Genomic DNA, 20,692 nt, shown 5'->3' on the forward strand with positions numbered 1-20,692 from the left:
CCGTTGACTCTGGTGCCTATGCAGGCACCATCCAATCCGATACCAGAAGAGCTGTCTACATCTGCGGCACAGCATGACCACACCAGAGGCGCTTGCTGCAGTCAGATACCAGTATCACTGGCAGTTCAAGAGTTGATGTTATCGGTGCCTTTGGACAGGAGGGAACCCACTGGATCCTGTCATTGTTCAGTACCATGCCCTTTGCTACCATCAAAAGGGAAGCTGGCTATGCTGGCCGCAGTGGAGGCATCTCCATCATGGCACCGGTCTTGTTGAAGAGGGAGGTCTTAAGTCTGGGCATACAGGTGAAAGAAGTGAAAGAGTCCTCCAACAGCTTGTTTGACATTTTAGCTGCTACGGGACCCTCAAAAATAGCCCTGCCTGCCAACGAGGCCATTATGGACCTTGTTAAGACCTTGTGGCAGATCTCCACGTCCCATTCCTTCTATGTCAGAAAGGGCTGAACAAAAATACTTTTGTTCCTGCCAGGGTTATGAGTTCCTGTGCACCCATTCCTCCCCTCCCAGGAATCCCTGGTGCTAGCTGCTGCTAATGGGAGAAAAAGGCAGGGTCATCAGTGTGCAGCCCCAAAATCAAAAGACTCAAAGACATTAGATGCGTTCAGTCGGAAAGGTTATCCTACTGGGGAGTTGCAACTCAGAATTTCAAACCAGCAGACACTGCTGGGCAGGTATGATTTTAATATGTGGGACTCCATCCAGAAATTCAAGGACTTGCTCCCACAAGATGCTAGGCAAGGGTTCTCTTCACTGGTGGATGAGGGAAAATCAGTGGCGAGGTTGCAAGTTGCTTTGGATGCAGCTGACTCAGCAGTCAGGTCTCTGACTTCGGCAGTGACCATGCACAGGAGTTCGTGGCTACAGTTCTCAGGACTCCTACAGGGGATTCAGCAGATACTTCAGGACCTACCTTTTGAAGGAACTTCGCTCTTTTCAGAGCAGACTGATGTGAAGTTTCATGGTCTAAAAGACTCCAGGATGATCCTTAAGTCTCTGGGATTGTACACACCAGCTCCTTCAAGGAAGTACTACAGACCTCAACAGCCCATCCGGTTCTCTGTCCCAGCTGCCAGTCAGGGTCCGCAGAGAAGAAGGGGTTTTAGGTATAGGCCACCACCGTCTTCTACCTCAATGTCAATGCCTCCCCCACCCCCCGAGACATCCAGGGAGTTCTAAGCAGGTGTTTCGATGGGCCACTCAAGGACTCTGTACCAGTTCCCATGATACCAGATCATAGAATCATAGAATATCAGGGTTGGAAGGGACCTCGGGAGGTCATCTAGTCCAACCCCCTGCTCAAAGCAGGACCAATCCCCAACTAAATCATCCCAGCCATGGCTTTGTGAAGCCTGATCTTAAAGAAGGAAGGAGATTCCACCACCTCCCTAGGTAATTCATTCCAGTGTTTCACCACCCTCCTAGTGAAAAAGTTTTTCCTAATATTCAACCTAAACCTCCCCCACTGCAACTTGAGACCATTACTCCTTGTTCTGTTATCTGCTACCACTGAGAACAGTCTAGATCCATCTTCTTTGGAACCCCCTTTCAGGTAGTTAAAAGCAGCTATCAAATCCCCCCTCAATCTTCTCTTCTGCAGACTAAACAATCCCAGTTCCCTTAGCCTCTCCTCATAAGTCGTGTTCCAGTCCCCTAATAATTTTTGTTGCCCTCCGCTGGACGTTTTCCAATTTTTCCAGATCCTGTTTCTCCTTTATTTGAAAGCCAACTTTCATACTTTTTCAGTGTGTGGTTCTATATCACCATGGACCATTGAATGTTGAGCACTGTGGAAGTGGGATATACGTCCAGTTTATTTCTACCCTCCCTGACCCTCTTCAGGACCCCTCTCACAAAGAACTTCTGGTCTAGAAGGTTCAACTTCTCCTTCATGTGGGAGCTGTGGAAGAGGTTCCACAGAATTTAAGAGGGATGGGGTTCTACTTCCGTTATTTCCTAATTCCAAAAGCCGAGGGAGGTTTTAGACCCATTTTAGATCTCCAGAAGCTCAGCAACTATCTCTTGAAAATAAAGTTCCATATGGTCACCCTGGCATCCATTATCCTCTCCCTGGATCCTTGGTACGCCACCCTAGATTTAAGAAATGCCTATTTTTATATATCGATATACCAAGGACACAGATGTTTCCTCTGATTTATAGTGAACCACTCACACTACCAATTCACGGTCCTCCCATTTAGTCTGTCTGTGGATTCATGGGTGTTCACAATAGGCATGGTAGTAGTGGCAACTTTCCATAGGAGGTTAAGGGTAGACCTGCATCCCTGTCTAGATGACTGGCTAGTCAAGGGCCAATCCAAGGCTCAGGTGGTGTCCAACTCACCGTAGGCCTTCTAATAAATACAGAAAAGTCTGCCCTTGCTCCAGTACACAGGTTAGAGTTCACTGAGGTGGTGTTCAGCTGTACTCAGGCCAGGGCCTTCCTCCCAGAGGGGTGTTTTCATTCAGTTGGATCCCCAATAACACCCTTAAAGGTCATCTAATCTAATCTAATCTAATCACAACAGCCCGAATTTTATGAGACTTTTAAGTCATGTGGCCTCATGTTCACATGCGGTACAACACGCAAGGTGCCTCAGACTCCTCCAAATGTGGCTAGCCTCGCCAAACCGCCACCATTTGGACACTGTACTTGTGGTACCTCAAAGGGTCCTCATCTCTCTCAGTTGGTGGTTGGACCCGCTCACGGTTTCTGCAGGCATTCCCTTTATATAACCTTAACCGTCAACGTCTTTGGTCTTGGATGTGCTAGCAGTAGGATGGGGAGCTCACCTGGGGCCCCTCAGAAAAGATCTGCTGCTGGTCTTCAGTGGAACTTTCTCTTCACATCAATGTCAGAGAACTCAGAGCGGGTTTTCCTGGCCTGTCGGGCCTTTCTGCCTCACATTATGGGCAGAAACTTGGCTGTTCTCCATGGACAACACTACAGCCATGTTTTACTTCAACAGGCAAGGAGGAGCTTGCTTTTCCCTCCTTTGTCAAGAAGCAGTGCAGCTATAGTTTTGCCTAGCCCACTCAATCAACCTCGAATCCTCTTACTATCCAGGAACACAAAAGGACTTGGCAGATTGCCTCAGCAGGTCTTTCTCCAGTCACCACAAGTGGTCCCTTTGCTCAGCTGTGGTAAGAGACATTTACGAGCAATGGGGGACTTCCCGCATAGACCTGTTTGTGAACAGGTACAAAAGGAAGTCTCACCAGTTCTGCTCCCTATGGGGACACAGTGCAGATTCTATCATGGACGCTTTCTACTACCTTGGACGGAACATCTTTACTATACGTTTTCCCCTTTTTCGCTCATGCATAGTGATGCAAAAGATCAAGCAGGACTGGGACCATGTTGTTCTGATAGCCCCAGCATGGGCTCACCATCTGTGGTTCTCCCACTCTTCTAGATTTCTCAGTGGCAACTCCAATCCACTGCACCTGGACCTGATTTCCCAGAACCACAGTTGGATGCTCCACCTGAACCTGAGCTCCCTTCATCTAACAGCCTGGAAGCTCCATGGCTAAATCCCAGAGAGCAACCTTGCTTGGAGCAAGTTCATCAGGTCCTACTAGGTAGTAGAAAGCCTTCCACCAGAGCAATTTACCTCTCAAAGTGGAAATGGTTCTCAGTTTGAGCATCCCAACGTAGAGTCTCGCCCATGTGTTCATCCATACAAGATATACTTGAGTATCTATTGCACCTAAAACAGCAAGGTTTAGCAATCTCCTTTATCAAGGTTCACCGTGCAGCAATATCAGCTTTTCACCCCAGGGGTAGATAACTGGTCTGTTTTTTTCAAATGACGTCTGTCTGATTCCTAAAAAGCCTAGAAAGGTTATACCCTCAAGTAAGAGAGCCCATTCCTCCCTGGAACCTGAACTTGGTCAAAGCTTATGGGAACACCGTTTGAACCTTTGGCAATGTGCTCCTTATTATACCTCTCCTGGAAAAATCTTAGTGGCTATCACTTTGGTCAGAAGGGTGTCAGAGCTCCATGCCCTCTCATCAGAGCCTCTCTACACATTCTTCTTTAAAGATAATATATATTTACGTCCTCACCCGTTTCCTCCCAAAAGTAGTTTCACAATTTCATAGCAATCAGGCAATCTACTTATCTGTCTTCTACCCAAAGCCACATGCAATAGGAATGAACAATGTCCTCACTTACTGGATGTTAGATGAGCCCTAGCATTCTACCTGAAAAGAACTAAACCATTCTGAGTGTTCACCCAACTGTTCATAGGGTGGCTGACAGGATGAAAAGGTGTCCCAATCTCTTCACAGACAGTTTTGTCCTGGATTACTTCACATATTCACACTTGTTGCGATCAGGCCGGTGTTTCACTGCCAGCTTTCCTGACTGCTCGTTCCACAGGGTCACAAGCATTCTTAGCACAGATCCCTATTCAGTACATTTGTAAAGCAGCGACCTGGTCATTGGTGCACAGGTTCTCCTCCTATTATGTCATCACTCAGCATTCTAGAGATTATGCCAATTTTGACCAAGTTGTTCTGCGTTCTGTGTGTCCATGAACTCGGATCCCTCCACCTATTCAACTGCATGTGAGTCACCTAGAGTGGAATGCACATGTGCAGTCACTCAAAGAAAAAAATGCTATTAACTTTCTATAACTATTGCTCTTTAAGATGTGTTGCCCATGTCCATTCCACAAACCACCCTTTTGCCCCTCTACATCAGAGTTTTTCCAGAAAGAAGGAACTGAGGGGGCCCCGGGTTGGGTTGACACTTTACATTGGTGCGATCAGCACATGGAAGCAGAGGGTACTTGAGGTGCTCTGACAGGTACCACTGAGGGGAAAATTTCTAGCGACTTTGCTTGAGGTGTGCACACAGCTAGAGTGGAATGGACTTGTGCAACACATCTGTAAGAACAACAGTTACAAAAAGTTGTTAATCATTTTTCCTTATGTTGAGTTAGTCATTTCTTCAGAATGTAGTTTTGTTGACATTTTGTGGGGTTTGTTTTAATTAATGACTTTTTGTTGTTGTTGAACTCACTCTACCTGTTTCCAGTTATATTTTAAGTTCAGATTTTATATGTATCGTTATTTTTAGTGCAGATTCTTTCTGAATAATAATTTTTCATAGAACAGTAAAATTACTGTAATTAGGATAATTTAAAAACCTAACTACCATGTATATGTCTGAAAAATAATCAAACCAAAAATCACACAGCAAATCCTTTCACGACTTAAAACTCTCTAAACCATGCCTTCATTCAGTGTCAGTTTTGTCAGGGACATGTGTCATTCAGCAGTCAACCTGTAAATGCACCCAACCAGGTTTTTTTTCTCCCATTGGAAAAGGGACTTGCCTTGTTTGGATGCACAGACACAAGAAAGCATAAGGATTGAAAGGAAGCTTTTTAGCTTTATTAGAGCATATTTTTAATTTTTGGCTGTTTTTCCCCAAGATAGTACCTAATTTGTAGCTAGTATCCCAGTCCTGGGCCTTCTGTATATTAGTCAGTAGCACTCTCCTGAAAACCACAAAGATGGTATATCTAAGTGTTTCTTGAATGACCCCATTCTCTTTTGTTTCCACTGTCTGCCTTTGTGCACCATTCCACACATTTCTGATCTGTCAGTAAGCATGAAAAATGTTTTCCTGACATCTGTTTTGAATCAGTTTCCTCTAACTTCTGTCTCTTTCATTGTTCTACCAGCTATAAGCTGTAAATAGTAAATGAAGTTAATTTAGCTATTTTGTTAAAGATTTCTAGTTTTAACATTCCTGAAAGTCAGAGGCTGATAGTGCCAACTTAAGCCAGCCATGGTTTAGGCAGTTACTGTGTAAGTTTCTCTAGCCCTGCTATATCCAACCAGTCAGGGCTTTTAATCTGGCCCACGAGATTGCCAGCCCCATGGCACAGCAGGGCTAAAACAGGCTGCCTGCCTGCCCTGGCCCCATGCCGCTCCCGGAAGCAGCCAGCACCATGTTTCTGCGGCCCCGGGAAGGTGGGGGGAGAGGGGAACAGAGGGCCCTGTGCTTGAGCCCCCTCTGCCCTGAGTCTCCTGTTGCACCTCTCCTGCTCCCCAACCCCTTGCCCTGAGCCTCTTCCTGCACACCATACCCTCTCCCGCACCCTCTCCCGCACCCCAACCCCCTGCTTCATGACCCTGCATAAAATTTCCCCACCCAGATGTGGCCCCTGTGCTATATCAAATTGCCTCAGCTCTCGTTTGCAAACCTTGACACATTGTTCTAAATCTGACATTTTTCAGAGGGTACAGGCTCTATTGTGTTGTAGTTTAGTTTATGTGGAAAAATGTATTTTAGGGATTTAATTTAAATTCTTCAACTCAATACACTTTCTGTATGTTCTAAGATATCCTTGCAAAATTGTCATGAAAATTCAGTAGAGGAAATAAAAATCTACTAGGTTTCCCTTGTTGCCGGTAGCAGTAAAGATGGTATCAGTCTCTGCCAATCTGTCATTGTTTTTGCATCACTTCTGTGGAGAGACGAAGGAACTGGGCTGTTCTTGAGGAGGGATACATTTTCTCTGGCTATTCCGCTATTGCAAATCTTTTCATAAAGCTTTTTAGACAAAATAGCTTGAACCCCCATGTTTAACTTACACCCTTAGAACTGGATCATGCTCCAATCAAGGTCAGTAAGAGTTTTGCCATTAACTTTAATTTGACTAAGATTGGTCCTTTATCAGAGCTGGTGACAGAGCAACTCTGACTTCCATTTCAGTAATCTTCATATCTGTTCTCACAGGTTTGTCCAGCTAAAGCTAATATTTTGGTTCTCAGTGATGATTTTTGATACCTTGATTCTATCTAATTTATCATGTTTGTGCCATTTTGTCCCTATTTGTGACATTATTATTATTATTATTATGTAATTTACCTGTCTTTTCTTTGGTGCTGGTAAAGCTGAGATCTGAACTCTGTTCTACACAGAACCATGTCAAAATAGTGTTTTGTACACCTTAAATTTTGATTATAAAGCAAGTGCTTCTAAAGTAGCTAAGATTTTAAGGGTTGCTTTCACAAAAAAATGAATCAGTTTTACAGATGAAAGTAGTGTTCTTTATCCATATCTTGGGGGAATTCTTAAATACTGTGCGGTTTAATGAAACAATTCAGCAATACTTCCAGTGTTTTTCAAAATTATTGCTTCCTTATCTTCATCTGATGTAATCATCAGAATCTGTCCACTAGTATCAAGACTTTTCTAACTGAAACTGTCTTAACCCCTTTTCAGTTGGAGTCAGAACTTCCCCACTATCCAGCAAAAATGTAGTAGCCCTAGTTAGCCAAGAGATCCTGTCTCCCTGGTACCAAATGACCTAGGTTAATTGACTATTTGTGTGTGTGGTCTTTGATTTTAAGTGATTACTAACAATCTTTTAGATTGCATTATTATTTAACTATTAACCCCTCTAACATATCCTATGCAGGTCTAACAAAAGAGAGCAGTTTTAATTATTTATTTAATAATAATTTAATTTTTAAAATATTTTAGGAAAAGGTACAATCTAGTGGGCACTCTGACACTTGGTATTTGTATGTTCTTTTGTACAATAAATGCAAGTTGATTTCTTGATAAGATGACGCTTCCTAAGCTACTTTGTAGAAATATTTTTCACTGCCACCAGCACATTTGTATCCTTCTTACTGGAGTATTTTTAGACTTTGGGGGACATTAAAACACACTTTTTTTTGGTCTGAATTAACCAGGTTGATATTTAGAACAAGAGATTAGTTTCTTCAGATTGTTTCACAGTTTGAACCTTTTATTGTTCTTTGCTCTGTGCGTTTTACAGTGTTGTTTGAGACGGTTACCACACTAATACGTTTTACAATAAGATTGGCTGGGGAGATGCCAAATACCTAAATGGTCTGATTACATACAGATTGTGTTGTTTACTAAAAAGTATAAAGTGCAAAATTTCCTTGGAAGCGATCTCTATATTAATTATGGGGTTTTCCTCTTGGGTATATGCCAGGGGTGGCCAAACTGTGACTCATGAGCTATATGCGACTCTTTTACCATTAAAGTGTGACTCGCAAACCTCCTCTGCCCCCCCGCCCCCATTCTCCACCTACCAAAGTGGATGGAGGGAGCTCGGGACTTCTGCCTTGCAGTGGGGTGAGCAGGTAGGAATTTCTGGCCAGCAGAGAGGAGGGTCTCAGAGCTTCAGCCCTGTAAGGTGCACATGCCAGAGTTTGGGGCTTCAGCAGGAGTGGGGCTGAAACCCTCGCTCCTGGCAGGTGTGCTCCAGCGCTCTGAAGATTGTCGTATGCGGCTCGGAGGGCCAGCAAGTTTGGCCACTCCTGCTATATGCTTTATTGTAGTGTTCAAAGTATTTTAGTTGTTTCAATATTACTCTCTTCCTGTGTTGCCATCCTGTTAGAAGATTGATCTGTATGTCTGAGGTTCCAAGGGAGACATCTTCACATCAAAACTAAAAACTGTAGATAATGTTTTGTTGCTTTGGGCAGTGATAACAATCACATATCTATACTTAAAACCTGCTGAAATATAACTGTATGAAACTGCATGTAACATTAAGTCTGGCTTACAAATAAGTATCCCTATAAAAGGCCTTTCTACTTAGCATATCCCTACCGTAGTAACTAATGCAATAACCAGGTTAGTATTAGTGTTACTGTTTTTAATTCACTCCATTACATGGCTTTCTGTTGCAGTACTTAAAGCCAGAGTAACTTGGCAGTCTACATTTCGATTGTCACTGTATCCACAAAGTTTGTGGATCTGAGAGCTAGTATCAAAGGAAGGATTGTAATGCACCCGAGGTTTTAAATCACATGAATGTATCGGATAGAGGGTGTTGGCTGTAGAAGGATCAACAAAGTTGTTAGAAATGGCTAGCAAAGAGACATGGCCAAAGTGGGATGTTCTGATTCAGTAGTCCTCTCGGTAGAAACACTGGCAGGGCTTTTTTAGAACACCTAGAAAGGTTGAAAGCTGAATCCCTTCTCTAGCCTCAGGGGCTATGTCATTTATGTCTCCCTGCTTTAGTGCTAGTGACCAGGTCTGGTTTGTAAATGTTGAGCCAGATTCTCTGGTGCACTAAGGCCACTTTCCACAGTGTCAAGCTATAACTTGAACAGTTGGTTACACCTATGAGTTGCTGTATCTGGCTTTACAGAAAGCTCAAGGAACTGAAGTGTCACTGGCATGATCTTAGACATCAGGATTACACAAATGTGCAACGCTTTTGTAAAGAGGTGGCATTCTATACAGAGCCTGTTTAAAATGTGCAGGATATCCTTTGAGATTTTCCTTAGGGCAGCATGTGTATGTCAGAGGGATTAAAAACTCATGCATAGTTATTGCTATACAAGAACAAAATCTGGTCCTTCTAGTCCTACTAGTTCGAGTATCCTTCCTTTGATTAATGGCTATTGTTGGCCACTTCAGAGGAAAGCTCCAAAATGTGCCATAATACGCCACATGGAAGTTTTGTCTTAATCCCAATAGCTCTTATTATTTTTCACATAACTAGAATAACTATAGAGGTTATTCATTTTCCTGTCTAAGGTTCTTTTAACTTCGTAAAAAGCTACTCACTTCATTAATATCCTTCGAGCTGTGAGTTCCACAAGTTAAAATTCGCTTTGCTTTCCTGGAATTCACTGTGATGATGATTCGTTAGAAAATGTTGCTTGATGGGTAGCTGGCATAATAGCATCTCCTGCTACTTGACTTTGGGTTTTTTAAATTGGATGGGATAATTTCTTTTTCATTAACACTTCCGTCGAATCCATTGTAGCAAAATTGATCAAACTGTCATTTTCCAATGTGGAAGCAAGGAGTAAAAAAGAGGAAACTGTCCGAATTATTTCAGGTACACAGAAATATGTATGTAATACATTTTAAGAGAGAACATTTGAAGCAAATAGTCTAAGAAATACAAGTGAGGATTGAAGAGTCTGATATCAAAAAACAGGAAGATGGGGCAACATGATGAACCAGATGGCCATTTCCTGTTCCTACATTTTTATGTTTTTCAGAGAATTTCCAAATCTTGCAAACAGAGATTACAGTAATTGACATGCCAGGAAGGGCTGAAATGACCACCAGAAATGCCTGGTAGGAGTTATGGGGAAAGTGTGGATTATAAGAAAAAAGGGGTAAATTCCAGCCATGTTGGAGTTTCAGAAGAAAAAGTTCTGCAACTGGACGCAAATGCAAATATTTTACTAGATAGTCTGAATTATCCTTGTATCCTTTCAGGTCTTGGAGATTTTTCTTAGTAATGCACACAAATTTGTGTGGTTGAAGAAAAAAGGGCAGATTGAGTCAAATGGAAAATATGCCTACTTTTGTTTAGTTTCTTTGATAGTAGGCATGAGAACCAGTGAAGTTGATGAGTTCATTATTGGGTTGGCAGTTCTTTCCTTCAGTCAGTCTTTCTACCTGATATGTTTGCCCTATTCTAAAAAGTTACAAGATAGACTTTTGTCTAATAAGACCCAGCTCTGCTATCTTTACCCTCTAAAGAAGTCTAATTGAAGTCAGCAGGGCTATCCAAGTACTCAGGTTATTTGCTATCTAATCTGTTGAGGCATTTATACCTACCTAGTGTTGTAAGATTGTTTCTTGTTTCATTTGTTGCTGTGTCAGGTTGGTCATTTCTGTCCCTTTCCCTTGTTATGTTTCTCTTTATTGTTTTACTTGTTAAGCTTGTTTCATGCCTTTTCTTGTTACTCTAGATTTTTCTTTTCTTCAGTGAAAGTAGTTTGACATTCAGTGAGATTTTAGATTCTGTGCAGATGTTACTATCAGAAATTTCCAGTGCATAAAAAGTTGGCTCATGGTTATTTCATGCCATCTTATACTTTGTTCCTGTAAATATATTGACTTTGCTTGTGTCATGCTTCAAAAATGCACTGCTGATGTCAAAGTTGGGGAGGAGTGTATTTATTCTTTCTTCAGATACCTATTATGATTTTGGATCAAATAGCTGAACAAAAATTAAGCGAGTCAGGTAAAGCAGAACCAACCCCAACTTGTCTGTGGAAGTTGTAAGCCCAAGAAATTCTCTTGTTATTATCTTGTATAGCTAGGCTGTGTCTGTACTAAGCAAGGAAACTATTTAGATTGTAAGCGCTTTTGGGGCAGAGACTGTCTTTTTTGTTCTTTGTTTGTACAGTGTCTACCAGTAATGTGGCATCAGCATAGTTGGCAAAAATCATAACACTACAGTTTAGGATTCCTGCAGCATTTATCCTACAGTGCTGAGCACTGATGTTGAGAACAGGGGCTTTTGGGTAATGTTCACATGCGTGACATTGCATTATGGGTTGTATAAGGAGGATCCGTGCTTGTGGCCTCTTCTCGGCACTGAAGACAAACCATTAAGATTGCAGCAGATTAGCCAGACCCGAGCAAAAGATCTGCTCAGCAAGTCTCAGTGGTGCAGTCTTATTGGTTCCTCTTCAGTGTATAATCATATTAGTTATTGCAATAAGTAATGCTTGTAAAACCACTTGCTACAAGCTGTTTTGTTTGGACACAAGGCATTGAACAAGTCTTGAAAGCCTAAGGCATTCTGGTCAATAGCGTCTTGAACTCTTTTCTTCTTGTAGACAAGACTATACAGTAGCAGTACAGCATATTCCAAAATACTACTCTTGTTTTTTTACTTTATTAGCTTTGTGAACATTTTAATGTTTGTGTAATGCAATACAGTTACAAACCAATTGTCAGTTGTACAATGCTTGGTGCTCTGTAAACAAGGAAAAGCGCATTGACAATAATTTGGTTTAAATTAATTATGTATAGTTTGTTTTCTACTGTATGTAAATTAGGTAACAGTAGTAACTCCTGACTCTCTCACTCTTTGCTGTATCAAAGAAATAATTTAAAGACTATTTTGAAAGTTTACCCCTCCCCCGCATCCAAATAATTACATTTCTCTTTTCTTTTCTTTTCTTTTTTAAGCAACTGGAAGAAAAACTGAAAACACAGGCTGACTATGAAGAGGTTAAGAAAGAATTAAAGTAAGTGTTAAATGCTTACATAATTTCTTCACAAACCGTAGATTAACAATGCTTGTTAAATGAAGCCACAAATCTGTGTTCTTGGAACCATCAAGAATAAGTCAAAACCACAAAAAGCAAGGAAGTACAGTTTTGGCTCAAATTGCATCCAGAACCCAGTACAATTGTTCATTTTAGAGAGATTACTCATGTCGATTCCAAGTAGGTGTGTGCGCGCCGATGCACAATCACTGGAAGGTTTACCCCCTAGTTGTACCCATCGGGTCAGCCATGGAGCCCCCTGGAGTCACGCCTTCATGATGCTGCCTCTTCAATTCCTTCTTACCGCCAGTGACGGTCGTTGGAGCAGCTCCTCTCTTGCTAACAGCAAACGATCCTCTAGTGGACTTTATTCTCATTGTTACCTGTAAATAGTTTAAAAAAAAAAAAAAAAGTTAGTGCGTGTTAGTTCAAATAGTTTAGTTAGATTTAGATAAGTTTCGGTTGGGGGTTCCCCCTCCCAACTACGTTTCCCATCCTGGGGACTGGGGCATGCCTTGGTCTCAGGGTTTCAAACCGTGCAGGTCCTGTCTGAAGCCTATGCCAAAGGGAGAGCCACATGACTCCTGTCTGAAGTGCTTGGGGGAAGCCCATCAAATGGACAAGTATAAGAGCTGCAGTGGCTTCTGCCCAAGGACCAAAAAGGAGAGGGTCTTTAGGCTGAAACTATTTGTCATGGAGTCGGCCCTTTGTCCAAAGCCAGCACGGGTGGCGTCCGACCCCAGGGCCAGCACTTCGGTGCGAAGTGCACTGGCCTCGGTAAGAGAGGCCGCAGCACCAAGAAAGGACTCAGGCTCCAGGGATCCTCGGCACCGCCATTCCCTGGCGCCTAAGACCTCCTCTGATGCGAGTGCCCGGCACTGCTCCCATTCGCTGGTGCCACACTAGAGAAAGAAGACAGACAGAGGTCGCTCTCCCACTAAGGTGGTGGAGTGAGGAGGCATCAGCAGGGGTGTGTCTTGTCAATGGGTTTGCAGGCATGGGTCCCATCATCATCGACATCTGTAGTCTGGAAACCTGTGCAAAGGCAGGAGATGGGCATGTAGGCTGGCACTGAGGCCACTGCGTGACCTAGCACCAGAGCTGGTATCGAGATGTGCACAGGCCTGGAAACCAGCACTACTCCTGGCACTGCACAGGGCGTTTTGGCGCAAGAGGATCTGTGAACAAGAGGAAGATGCCCATGGGGGCACCGAGTCTTCCTGACCCTCATCTTCCCCGGATGAAATGGTGGTGGGTACTTCCACCACTGCCTGTCATGGACAACAGCGCACATAAAGAGTTGCTCAAGAGGGTGGCTCAAAATTTGAGCATACAGGCAGACGAGGTGTTGGAGGAGCCAACCCTATGTTTGACATTCTGGTCCCTGAAGATCCCTCGAGGGTGGCTTGCCCCTCATTAAGACTATCCATAACAGCACTAAGGCATTGTGGCAAACGCCTGCCTCTCTTTCCCCCACAGCGAAAGGGGTGAAGAGGAAATATTCAGTGCTTCCAAAGGGTATGAGTATCTGTTTATTTATCCTCAGCCTGGGCACTCTGGTGCTGGAGGCTGCCAACCAAAAGGAAAGGCAGGGACAACCGGGGCTGACTCCTAAGTCCAAGGAGGTGAAGAAGCTAGATCTCTTCAGTAGGAAGGTGTATTCTACCAGGGGCTCCAGCTTTGCATTGCCAAGCAGCAGGCAGTCCTTAGCTGCTATAGCTTTAATTTCTGGAACATACTGTCCAAGTTTCAGGAACTGCTGCCGCCCGACTCCAGTTTGGAGGAGGAAGGCAAGGTCATCCCGAGGATCTCCTTACAGGCCTCCCTAGATTCGCTGAACTCAGCAACCCCTACTACGGCAACTGTGATAGCATGAGAAGGAGCTCATGGCTTCAAGTGTTGGGACTCCTGCATGAAGTCCAACAGACTATTCAGGATTTGCCTATTGACTGTTTAGGGCTCTTCTCGGAGCAAACAGACACTAGGATCCACAGCCTGAAAGACTCGCAGGCAACTCTGAAGTTCTTGAGGCTTCATATGCCAGCCCCCTAAAGGAAACAATTTTAAGCCGCAAGAAGCGGAACAGGACTAATAGACGGAGGTCCTCTCAGTCCTCCTCTAACCGGGCCAAGGCTCAGTGAAGCAGCCCTCAGCCTCCAAGCCAAACTTTTGAAGGTGTGCCTGAGGGGCAGCGCACCAGTTCAGATCCCAGATCCTTCCCCTCCCTTTGTGAATCGTCTATCCCATTTCTACCAGGCCTGGGCACATATCATCTCGGACCAATGGGACTTGAGCATGGTAGAATTGGGATATTCTCTCCAATTCTGTTCCCTCCTGCCTTCCCACCCACCTTTCCCGTCCCTCTTCAGTGACCCTTCTCACAAGCAACTTCTAATGCAGGAGGTGCAAACGCTCCTATAATTTGGGGTGGTAGAGGAGGACCCTCTGGAGTTGCATAATTCACTAAAACCAACATTTTCAAACGTGTCCACTAAGTTTGGGCGCCTCTGACTCTGGGTTCCCAACTTTAGACACCTATAGCCTGATTTCCAGACTCTGATTGTGTTAATGTGGCACCCAGAATCAGTGGATACTTCTTAAAATATTGGCCTTAACCTTTCTGTGACTTAGATTCCCCTTCTGTAAAATGATAGTGCTTATTCTGAACTACCTCACACAGCTCTTCTGAAGATTAAGTATTTCTAATATGCTTTATACATAAAAAGTGCTCTATAAGTTTTATGTCTGGCTCTTTCATGTATCTTAAGAAATACTGAACAGTCAGTCTTCCCCATGCTGTAGAACGGAAAGTTATTAAAATGAAGAACTGCCTTTTAGGCTGTAGTGCATTGGTCAGAAAAATAATTTGTGCATGTTTTTTATATGCAAGCTGGTGTATTTTATATACAGTATTAGAACTGTTATGGTGATATTCCCTGTTTTGTTTTTGTTATAACTTTCTCATTCCCTTCAAGCTTCACAGATAAATTTATATTGTTTCTGACAGCTTAAAACGTTATATCCTTATTAACCTTTAAGTTTATGCTCTAAACTGGCATGGTGGGATTGTATGTAGAATGAATTAGATGACGCTTGAGAAAATTTTCTTATCCGATAACTAGCTGGAATAGTTTTTCTGTATTCATTATCAGATTATATTACTGCAAGGAAAGTTGTTAAAGTTCTCACTTATAGTGTTCCTGGTGAGTAGGAAATTATAGTGTTAATGCTCATTAGTGGAACTGTTATGAAAGGAAGAAATAGAAAATAACTCATTTTTTTCACCCTTTACAGTATACTGAAGTCCGTGGAATTTGCACCCTCTGAGGGCTCTGGTGCACAGGTACTGAATCTACTTTTGTTTTCTTAAACCTTTCTCCAGTTCAGTTAGTGAATATTATTTTTGTGTTATCTAGGGCAAGCACAAACAATTTCTTGCTGATCTGTAAATTACAGCCTCTTAAGTGTCCATAAAATATTGTGGTACATAAGCTGATCATTGGCTTCTCAAGCCTCTTCTGTAAAAGCTGAATTGAACATTTTTTGCCTGTTAATTACATTTCCTTAAGTGGTCAAGAGCAAAGAATGACATTACAGGTGGTGGTTGAGTGAATAACCTGAATATTATAAAACTGAGTCTCTTTAAGATGCTGCATTGGCACACAATTAAACTGAAACTTGGATATTTATTGAACTAATAATCGGCTGAAAACCTTGTTCAGTAATTTTTAAATATTGAAAAGGCTTGGCTATACCATTCACAAAAGAAAACAAGCTGAGAACACTGAGAAAGGAGTAGAAACCTCTAATACTCTAGTATATTAATCTCACTTAAGATCAAAGGTTATGAATTGGATTCCTGCTTCTGAAATCCAAACTGAATATCAATATACCAGGCGTAAAAAGGATTACTTTTTAATGATCAAGGGTTAGATATTTAGTGGAAGGTAAATGGCCAATTTCTGTAACTGATTTAATTTATGATCATATGGTCTGTTTGCACTGAAACATACAGCATTTCAAGGAAGTCTATAATGCCAGTGTACTGGAGTGGTCCAGGAAGAAGAAATATAATCTTAACTAATACTTCAGTCAAATTAAAGCAGCTTTTTAGTTGTTCATTGGAAACTATACCAGCACAATTTAAAGACAAATAAAAAAGTAGGTAAGAGTAACAAAATGATTAACAGAACACTAAAAAAAAAAAAAAAACAAACGAAAAACAAACACAGAGTTGATGAGTGATTTACATTGAAAATTAAGCAGCATAGCTGTTGAGTAGCATGTATAGGAATCTGAACATTCACATACATATATACAAGATGAATTCTACAGCCTCAGTCAAGCAAAGGCAAGTGCTTTCTTCCTGCTTCTGAATTCTTTCACAATAGCTGAATGACCTTCTTAAATTGTTTAATACCTTCATGGCTAACCTGGAAGCAAACCTCATGTTTTGACTGTCTTTAGGATGCATCCAAACCACTGGAGGTGTTGCTGCTGGAGAAAAATCGCTCATTGCAGTCTGAGAACGCCACACTGCGTATCACTAATAGTGACCTGAGCGGTAGGTTGTGATTTTCTGCTGTGATACTTTGTTTACTATCTGGGGGGAAAAGGAGAGTGAATGTGAGATGAGAGTCCAAGCTAGTGTGTGACAGAAAGATTAATGGACAACAAGGACCTTGAATAATGTTTGATTTTGCCATTGTATAGGCTGGATAATAGAAAATAAAGACTTAGAGACCTGAGAGCTGCTCTGAAGGTTAGAAAAGAGAGGCATTGTAGGATGTACCAAGTGGTAGCATTCGAGGCTGGTTTTAGTTTCAGTAACAAATTCAGCAGTGGCGCAAAAAGCTCTGTCCCCTCCCCCTCAACACACACAAATGTAAAGCCAAGTGTTTGCATGTAAAATACAATAATTTTCCTATCTAATACACTTAGATATTTTCATGATCAGATCAGTTTAAAAAACAAATACTGAAATAGCTGTGTCTTTATTAGTTTTCCTGATGTGGGTATTTTACATTTTCTGTGCAAATTTTTTAAATGGTGGAGTCATGGAATTTCCAGATACTTCAATGCTTATGGTTTTTGCTGCTGGTACAGTTAAAAGTTGTCATTGGCACTGGGGTTTCCTACATTTGGAAATGTATATGACTTTAACTGAGCAATCTTGTTGCATCCACTTAAACGTGATTTCTTTAATTAAATTGATTTGTTCCAAAATGTAAATGTTTGCTGCATTAGGTTCAGCCAAATCCACTGAGTAATGTCTTGAATAAGAGACGCTAAAGAAACTTGCTGTTTGTAATTGACTTTATATTAATTGTATAACTGCACTTCATGTAATTGTTTTAGTTTTAGAGTTTGTAAGGGGGATTCTCCAGGCTGCAACATACAAGAAAGGTGCAAACATGAAATGCATGTTGTTTGTTTTGGGGGCCTTGTTTGGCATATTAAAATTTTAAATTAATAAAAAACAAACCACCACCTCATTGGCCCTTGTAAAAACTGCACTTTTTCCCTTTTGTGGGGCAAACTTTGCATTTTATCTTGGTTTTTCCCTTTTTAATCCCCCATAATGCATTATGTTTGACCTTCCTTGTAGGGTCAGCCAGGAGAAAAGGGAAAGACCAGCCTGAGAGTCAGCGTCCTGCAACCTTGCCGGCCTCCCCTTCTTCTCAGTTGCTCCGCAACACAGGGGAGCAGGCTTCCAATACTAATGGTACACACCAGTTCTCACCAACGGGTTTAAGTCAAGACTTTTTCAGCTCATCCTTGGCAAGCCCCAGCTTACCCCTGGCCTCCACAGGAAAATTTGCACTAAACTCTCTCCTCCAGCGACAGCTAATGCAGTCCTTCTACTCCAAGGCAATGCAGGAAGCAGGAAGCACAAGCATGATTTTTTCAACAGGTCCTTACAGCACAAACTCCATATCTTCCCAAAGTCCATTACAACAAAGTCCAGATGTTAATGGCATGGCCCCATCTCCCAGCCAGTCAGAAAGCGCTGGGAGCATCTCTGAAGGCGAGGAGATAGACACAGCAGAAATTGCACGTCAGGTGAAAGAGCAATTGATCAAGCACAATATTGGACAGCGGATATTTGGACATTATGTCTTGGGACTGTCACAAGGGTCTGTGAGCGAGATACTAGCCCGGCCAAAGCCATGGAATAAACTGACTGTGAGAGGCAAGGAGCCATTTCACAAGATGAAGCAGTTCCTCTCAGATGAGCAGAACATCCTGGCGCTACGCAGCATCCAGGGTAGACAAAGAGGTAAGTTCTGTTTACTAACTGATTTAAACTTTGGTCTCTTGGACTATGAATATGCAAACCAGTGAAGATTTTTCTCCTGCTAGGCCGTTTATACAACAGAGTTGTTTTTCACCTTACTCTTTTACAGAGCTACGGTGCAGAAACGTATGCTCTACAAAACATAACTTTTCTAAATCTAATTTTTGACTACATTGTTTTCCAGCAGTTATACAGTATAGTATGTTTGACGTTGAGAAGCAGAGATTTTCTTTATACTCTGGACTGGATTGATTTTTGTTGGAAAGAGTGAAGAGCTGGTATATTAAAACCTGTCTTAATTGAGAATAGTCTGATATTGGAATGAAACATTGAGTGAAAAGTAGCTCTCAAGAACATCAGCCACCACATGTACCTCCAAAATTATAGTAGGGATTGTTTGCAGAGAACATATGTTTACTGTGGTCCTTAATAACTCTGGGGTGGCAATTTTTCCTGTGTCTTGAAAAAATTATATGGGTGATACATAAGATCATTAGTTTAACAAAAAAAAAATTAACCCAGATTTTAAAGCAGTTTTGCTTATTTATGTAGAAAATCTTAAGAAGTAACATTCACTTTCACTTCAGTGTGGTTAATTTTAAATAAACACTAAAGCTTGCATTTAAGAAAATGAAAAGAAAGCTGTTAAAAACCTAGAAATAGTTGAAAGAACAGGCAGCATTTCCACAGATGCTGTTTAAATGAAAATGAACATCGTTACATTTATAATTTGTTCTTCCTTTTGATGATTATACTTGGGAGGTTTATCTACCTATCTTTAGACATTTATTTATATCATCTAACCTCTATTCTGTATATAGATGTACTTTTTATTAACAAATCAGTCAGCCTCACTTTTTCCAAAGTAGCCTGCTCCTCTAATGCTCAGACAAAGACTCAAAGGATTTAGGAGAAGCTTGAACCCTTGTATTTAGTGACAGGCAGCTATCTTTTCATGTCACACAGCCCATGATGTCAGCACAATCATCCCCTGATTGTTTTATTCTTACCAAACTTGTTTTTCAACAGAGAATCCAGGCCAGAACCTGAACAGACTATTTCAGGAAGTACCGAAACGAAGAAATGGGTCTGAAGGTACGTCACAGGCAGGTGTTTTTCTTTGCAGTTAATATCTAGAAAATGGAGCGTGCTCTAGCTGTGTTTCCTTAAAACTGTGCAGTTTGATTCTGGCCTGGAATCTGATGGAAAAACAGTAAGTATAAAACAAAATATGGGTTACAAGAACACTTTTTCTAATTCCACCACTTCCATACTGACTTGACATGTTTTGGATACTTCCTCCATACCCCACCCAAATATGTATGTATATAAAAAGAGATAAGTGATAGAAGTGGCATTACAAATAATGAAAACTACTGCGATACTGTTTGGCTGTCTTCCTTGTGGATTCCAAGCAAGAAAGTTACCCACCATTAAGTAATTCCTTCACAAATAGGTAAAAAGTATTTCGTCTGTACTACGGGTACTGTCCTTCTCCTAGGATTTTGATTATATGTTGACAAATACACTGTAAGATGCTGTTAAAATGGTGTAGAACTTACCTTAGCATAATATGTAAAAAGCCTGGACAAAGCTTTCATTGAAGATCAGATCAGTAAACTACTAATTGAAGAAGTAGGAGCTGCTATTTAAGTATCAACTTTTTTGCCTTGTTTCAGACCAATGACAGAGTTTTGCTTTTAGCAAGATGGCGAAAGAAAAAAGAAAAGAAAACCAACCCTAAAAGAGTTGTTTTGTTTCTGGTAGAAAATTATATGGGCCCTGTTAGTGATATATGTAGATCATTTATAGAGCATTACAACATGATGAGAAATGGACTAAACAGAAGTAATCTTCAAAATCATTAGGAATTTTCTTTCTATCTTTCTTTGCTTTAAAAACAAGAAATAAGCCTTTTATTGTTGGGGAATATCTTAAGGGTTATCAACACTTAAAAATGTATTTCTTCTATTGTTTTGACAACCTGGAGAGGTAAAATAAAATAGAATAAATATTACTTTCTTATATCCAATGTTCTCTGTTTTAGATTCCAGTCTGGAATAAAATGTACAGTGTACTCAGGTCTCATACAGGGTCAAACCAGCTAATGTGATATTTTATAAGTGGTTCATGCCATCACATTTTTAGCTCCCCCAAAGAAGGGAATAGACTCAAGATTTTTTTTTTAAATTCCTGCTGGATAGTACAATTTGCGTAGTACTTGACACTGAGTATATGACCTACTGATTCTTCTACTCTTTATATATTAAAGTTATCCTATAGCTGCAGCTGAATGGTAATATACCGTGTATTTTCAAGCAGAGAAAATTTCTTGAAAAG

At 41.4% G+C, this 20,692-nt stretch overlaps 1 protein-coding gene across 9 annotated transcripts in view; it reads left to right on the plus strand.

The window, feature by feature from the left end:
• Positions 1 to 20,692, plus strand: part of CUX1 (cut like homeobox 1) — a 389,353-nt gene that overhangs the window by 265,107 nt on the left and 103,554 nt on the right. For 4 of the 9 annotated variants that reach the window (XM_038375268.2, XM_038375267.2, XM_043499683.1 and 1 more), the window contains exons 12-16: positions 11,975 to 12,033; positions 15,349 to 15,397; positions 16,522 to 16,618; positions 17,663 to 18,334; positions 19,382 to 19,447. In XM_038375268.2, the coding sequence (XP_038231196.1) occupies positions 11,975 to 12,033; positions 15,349 to 15,397; positions 16,522 to 16,618; positions 17,663 to 18,334; positions 19,382 to 19,447 (943 nt within the window). The remainder of the gene's footprint in view (positions 1 to 11,974; positions 12,034 to 15,348; positions 15,398 to 16,521; positions 16,619 to 17,662; positions 18,335 to 19,381; positions 19,448 to 20,692) is intronic. The other 5 variants (XM_038375270.2, XM_043499684.1, XM_043499687.1 and 2 more) reach the window with 2 other exon arrangements.

The sequence above is a fragment of the Dermochelys coriacea genome, chromosome 17 (assembly GCF_009764565.3).
Source record: "Dermochelys coriacea isolate rDerCor1 chromosome 17, rDerCor1.pri.v4, whole genome shotgun sequence".
Classification (NCBI taxonomy): Eukaryota; Metazoa; Chordata; order Testudines; family Dermochelyidae; genus Dermochelys; species Dermochelys coriacea.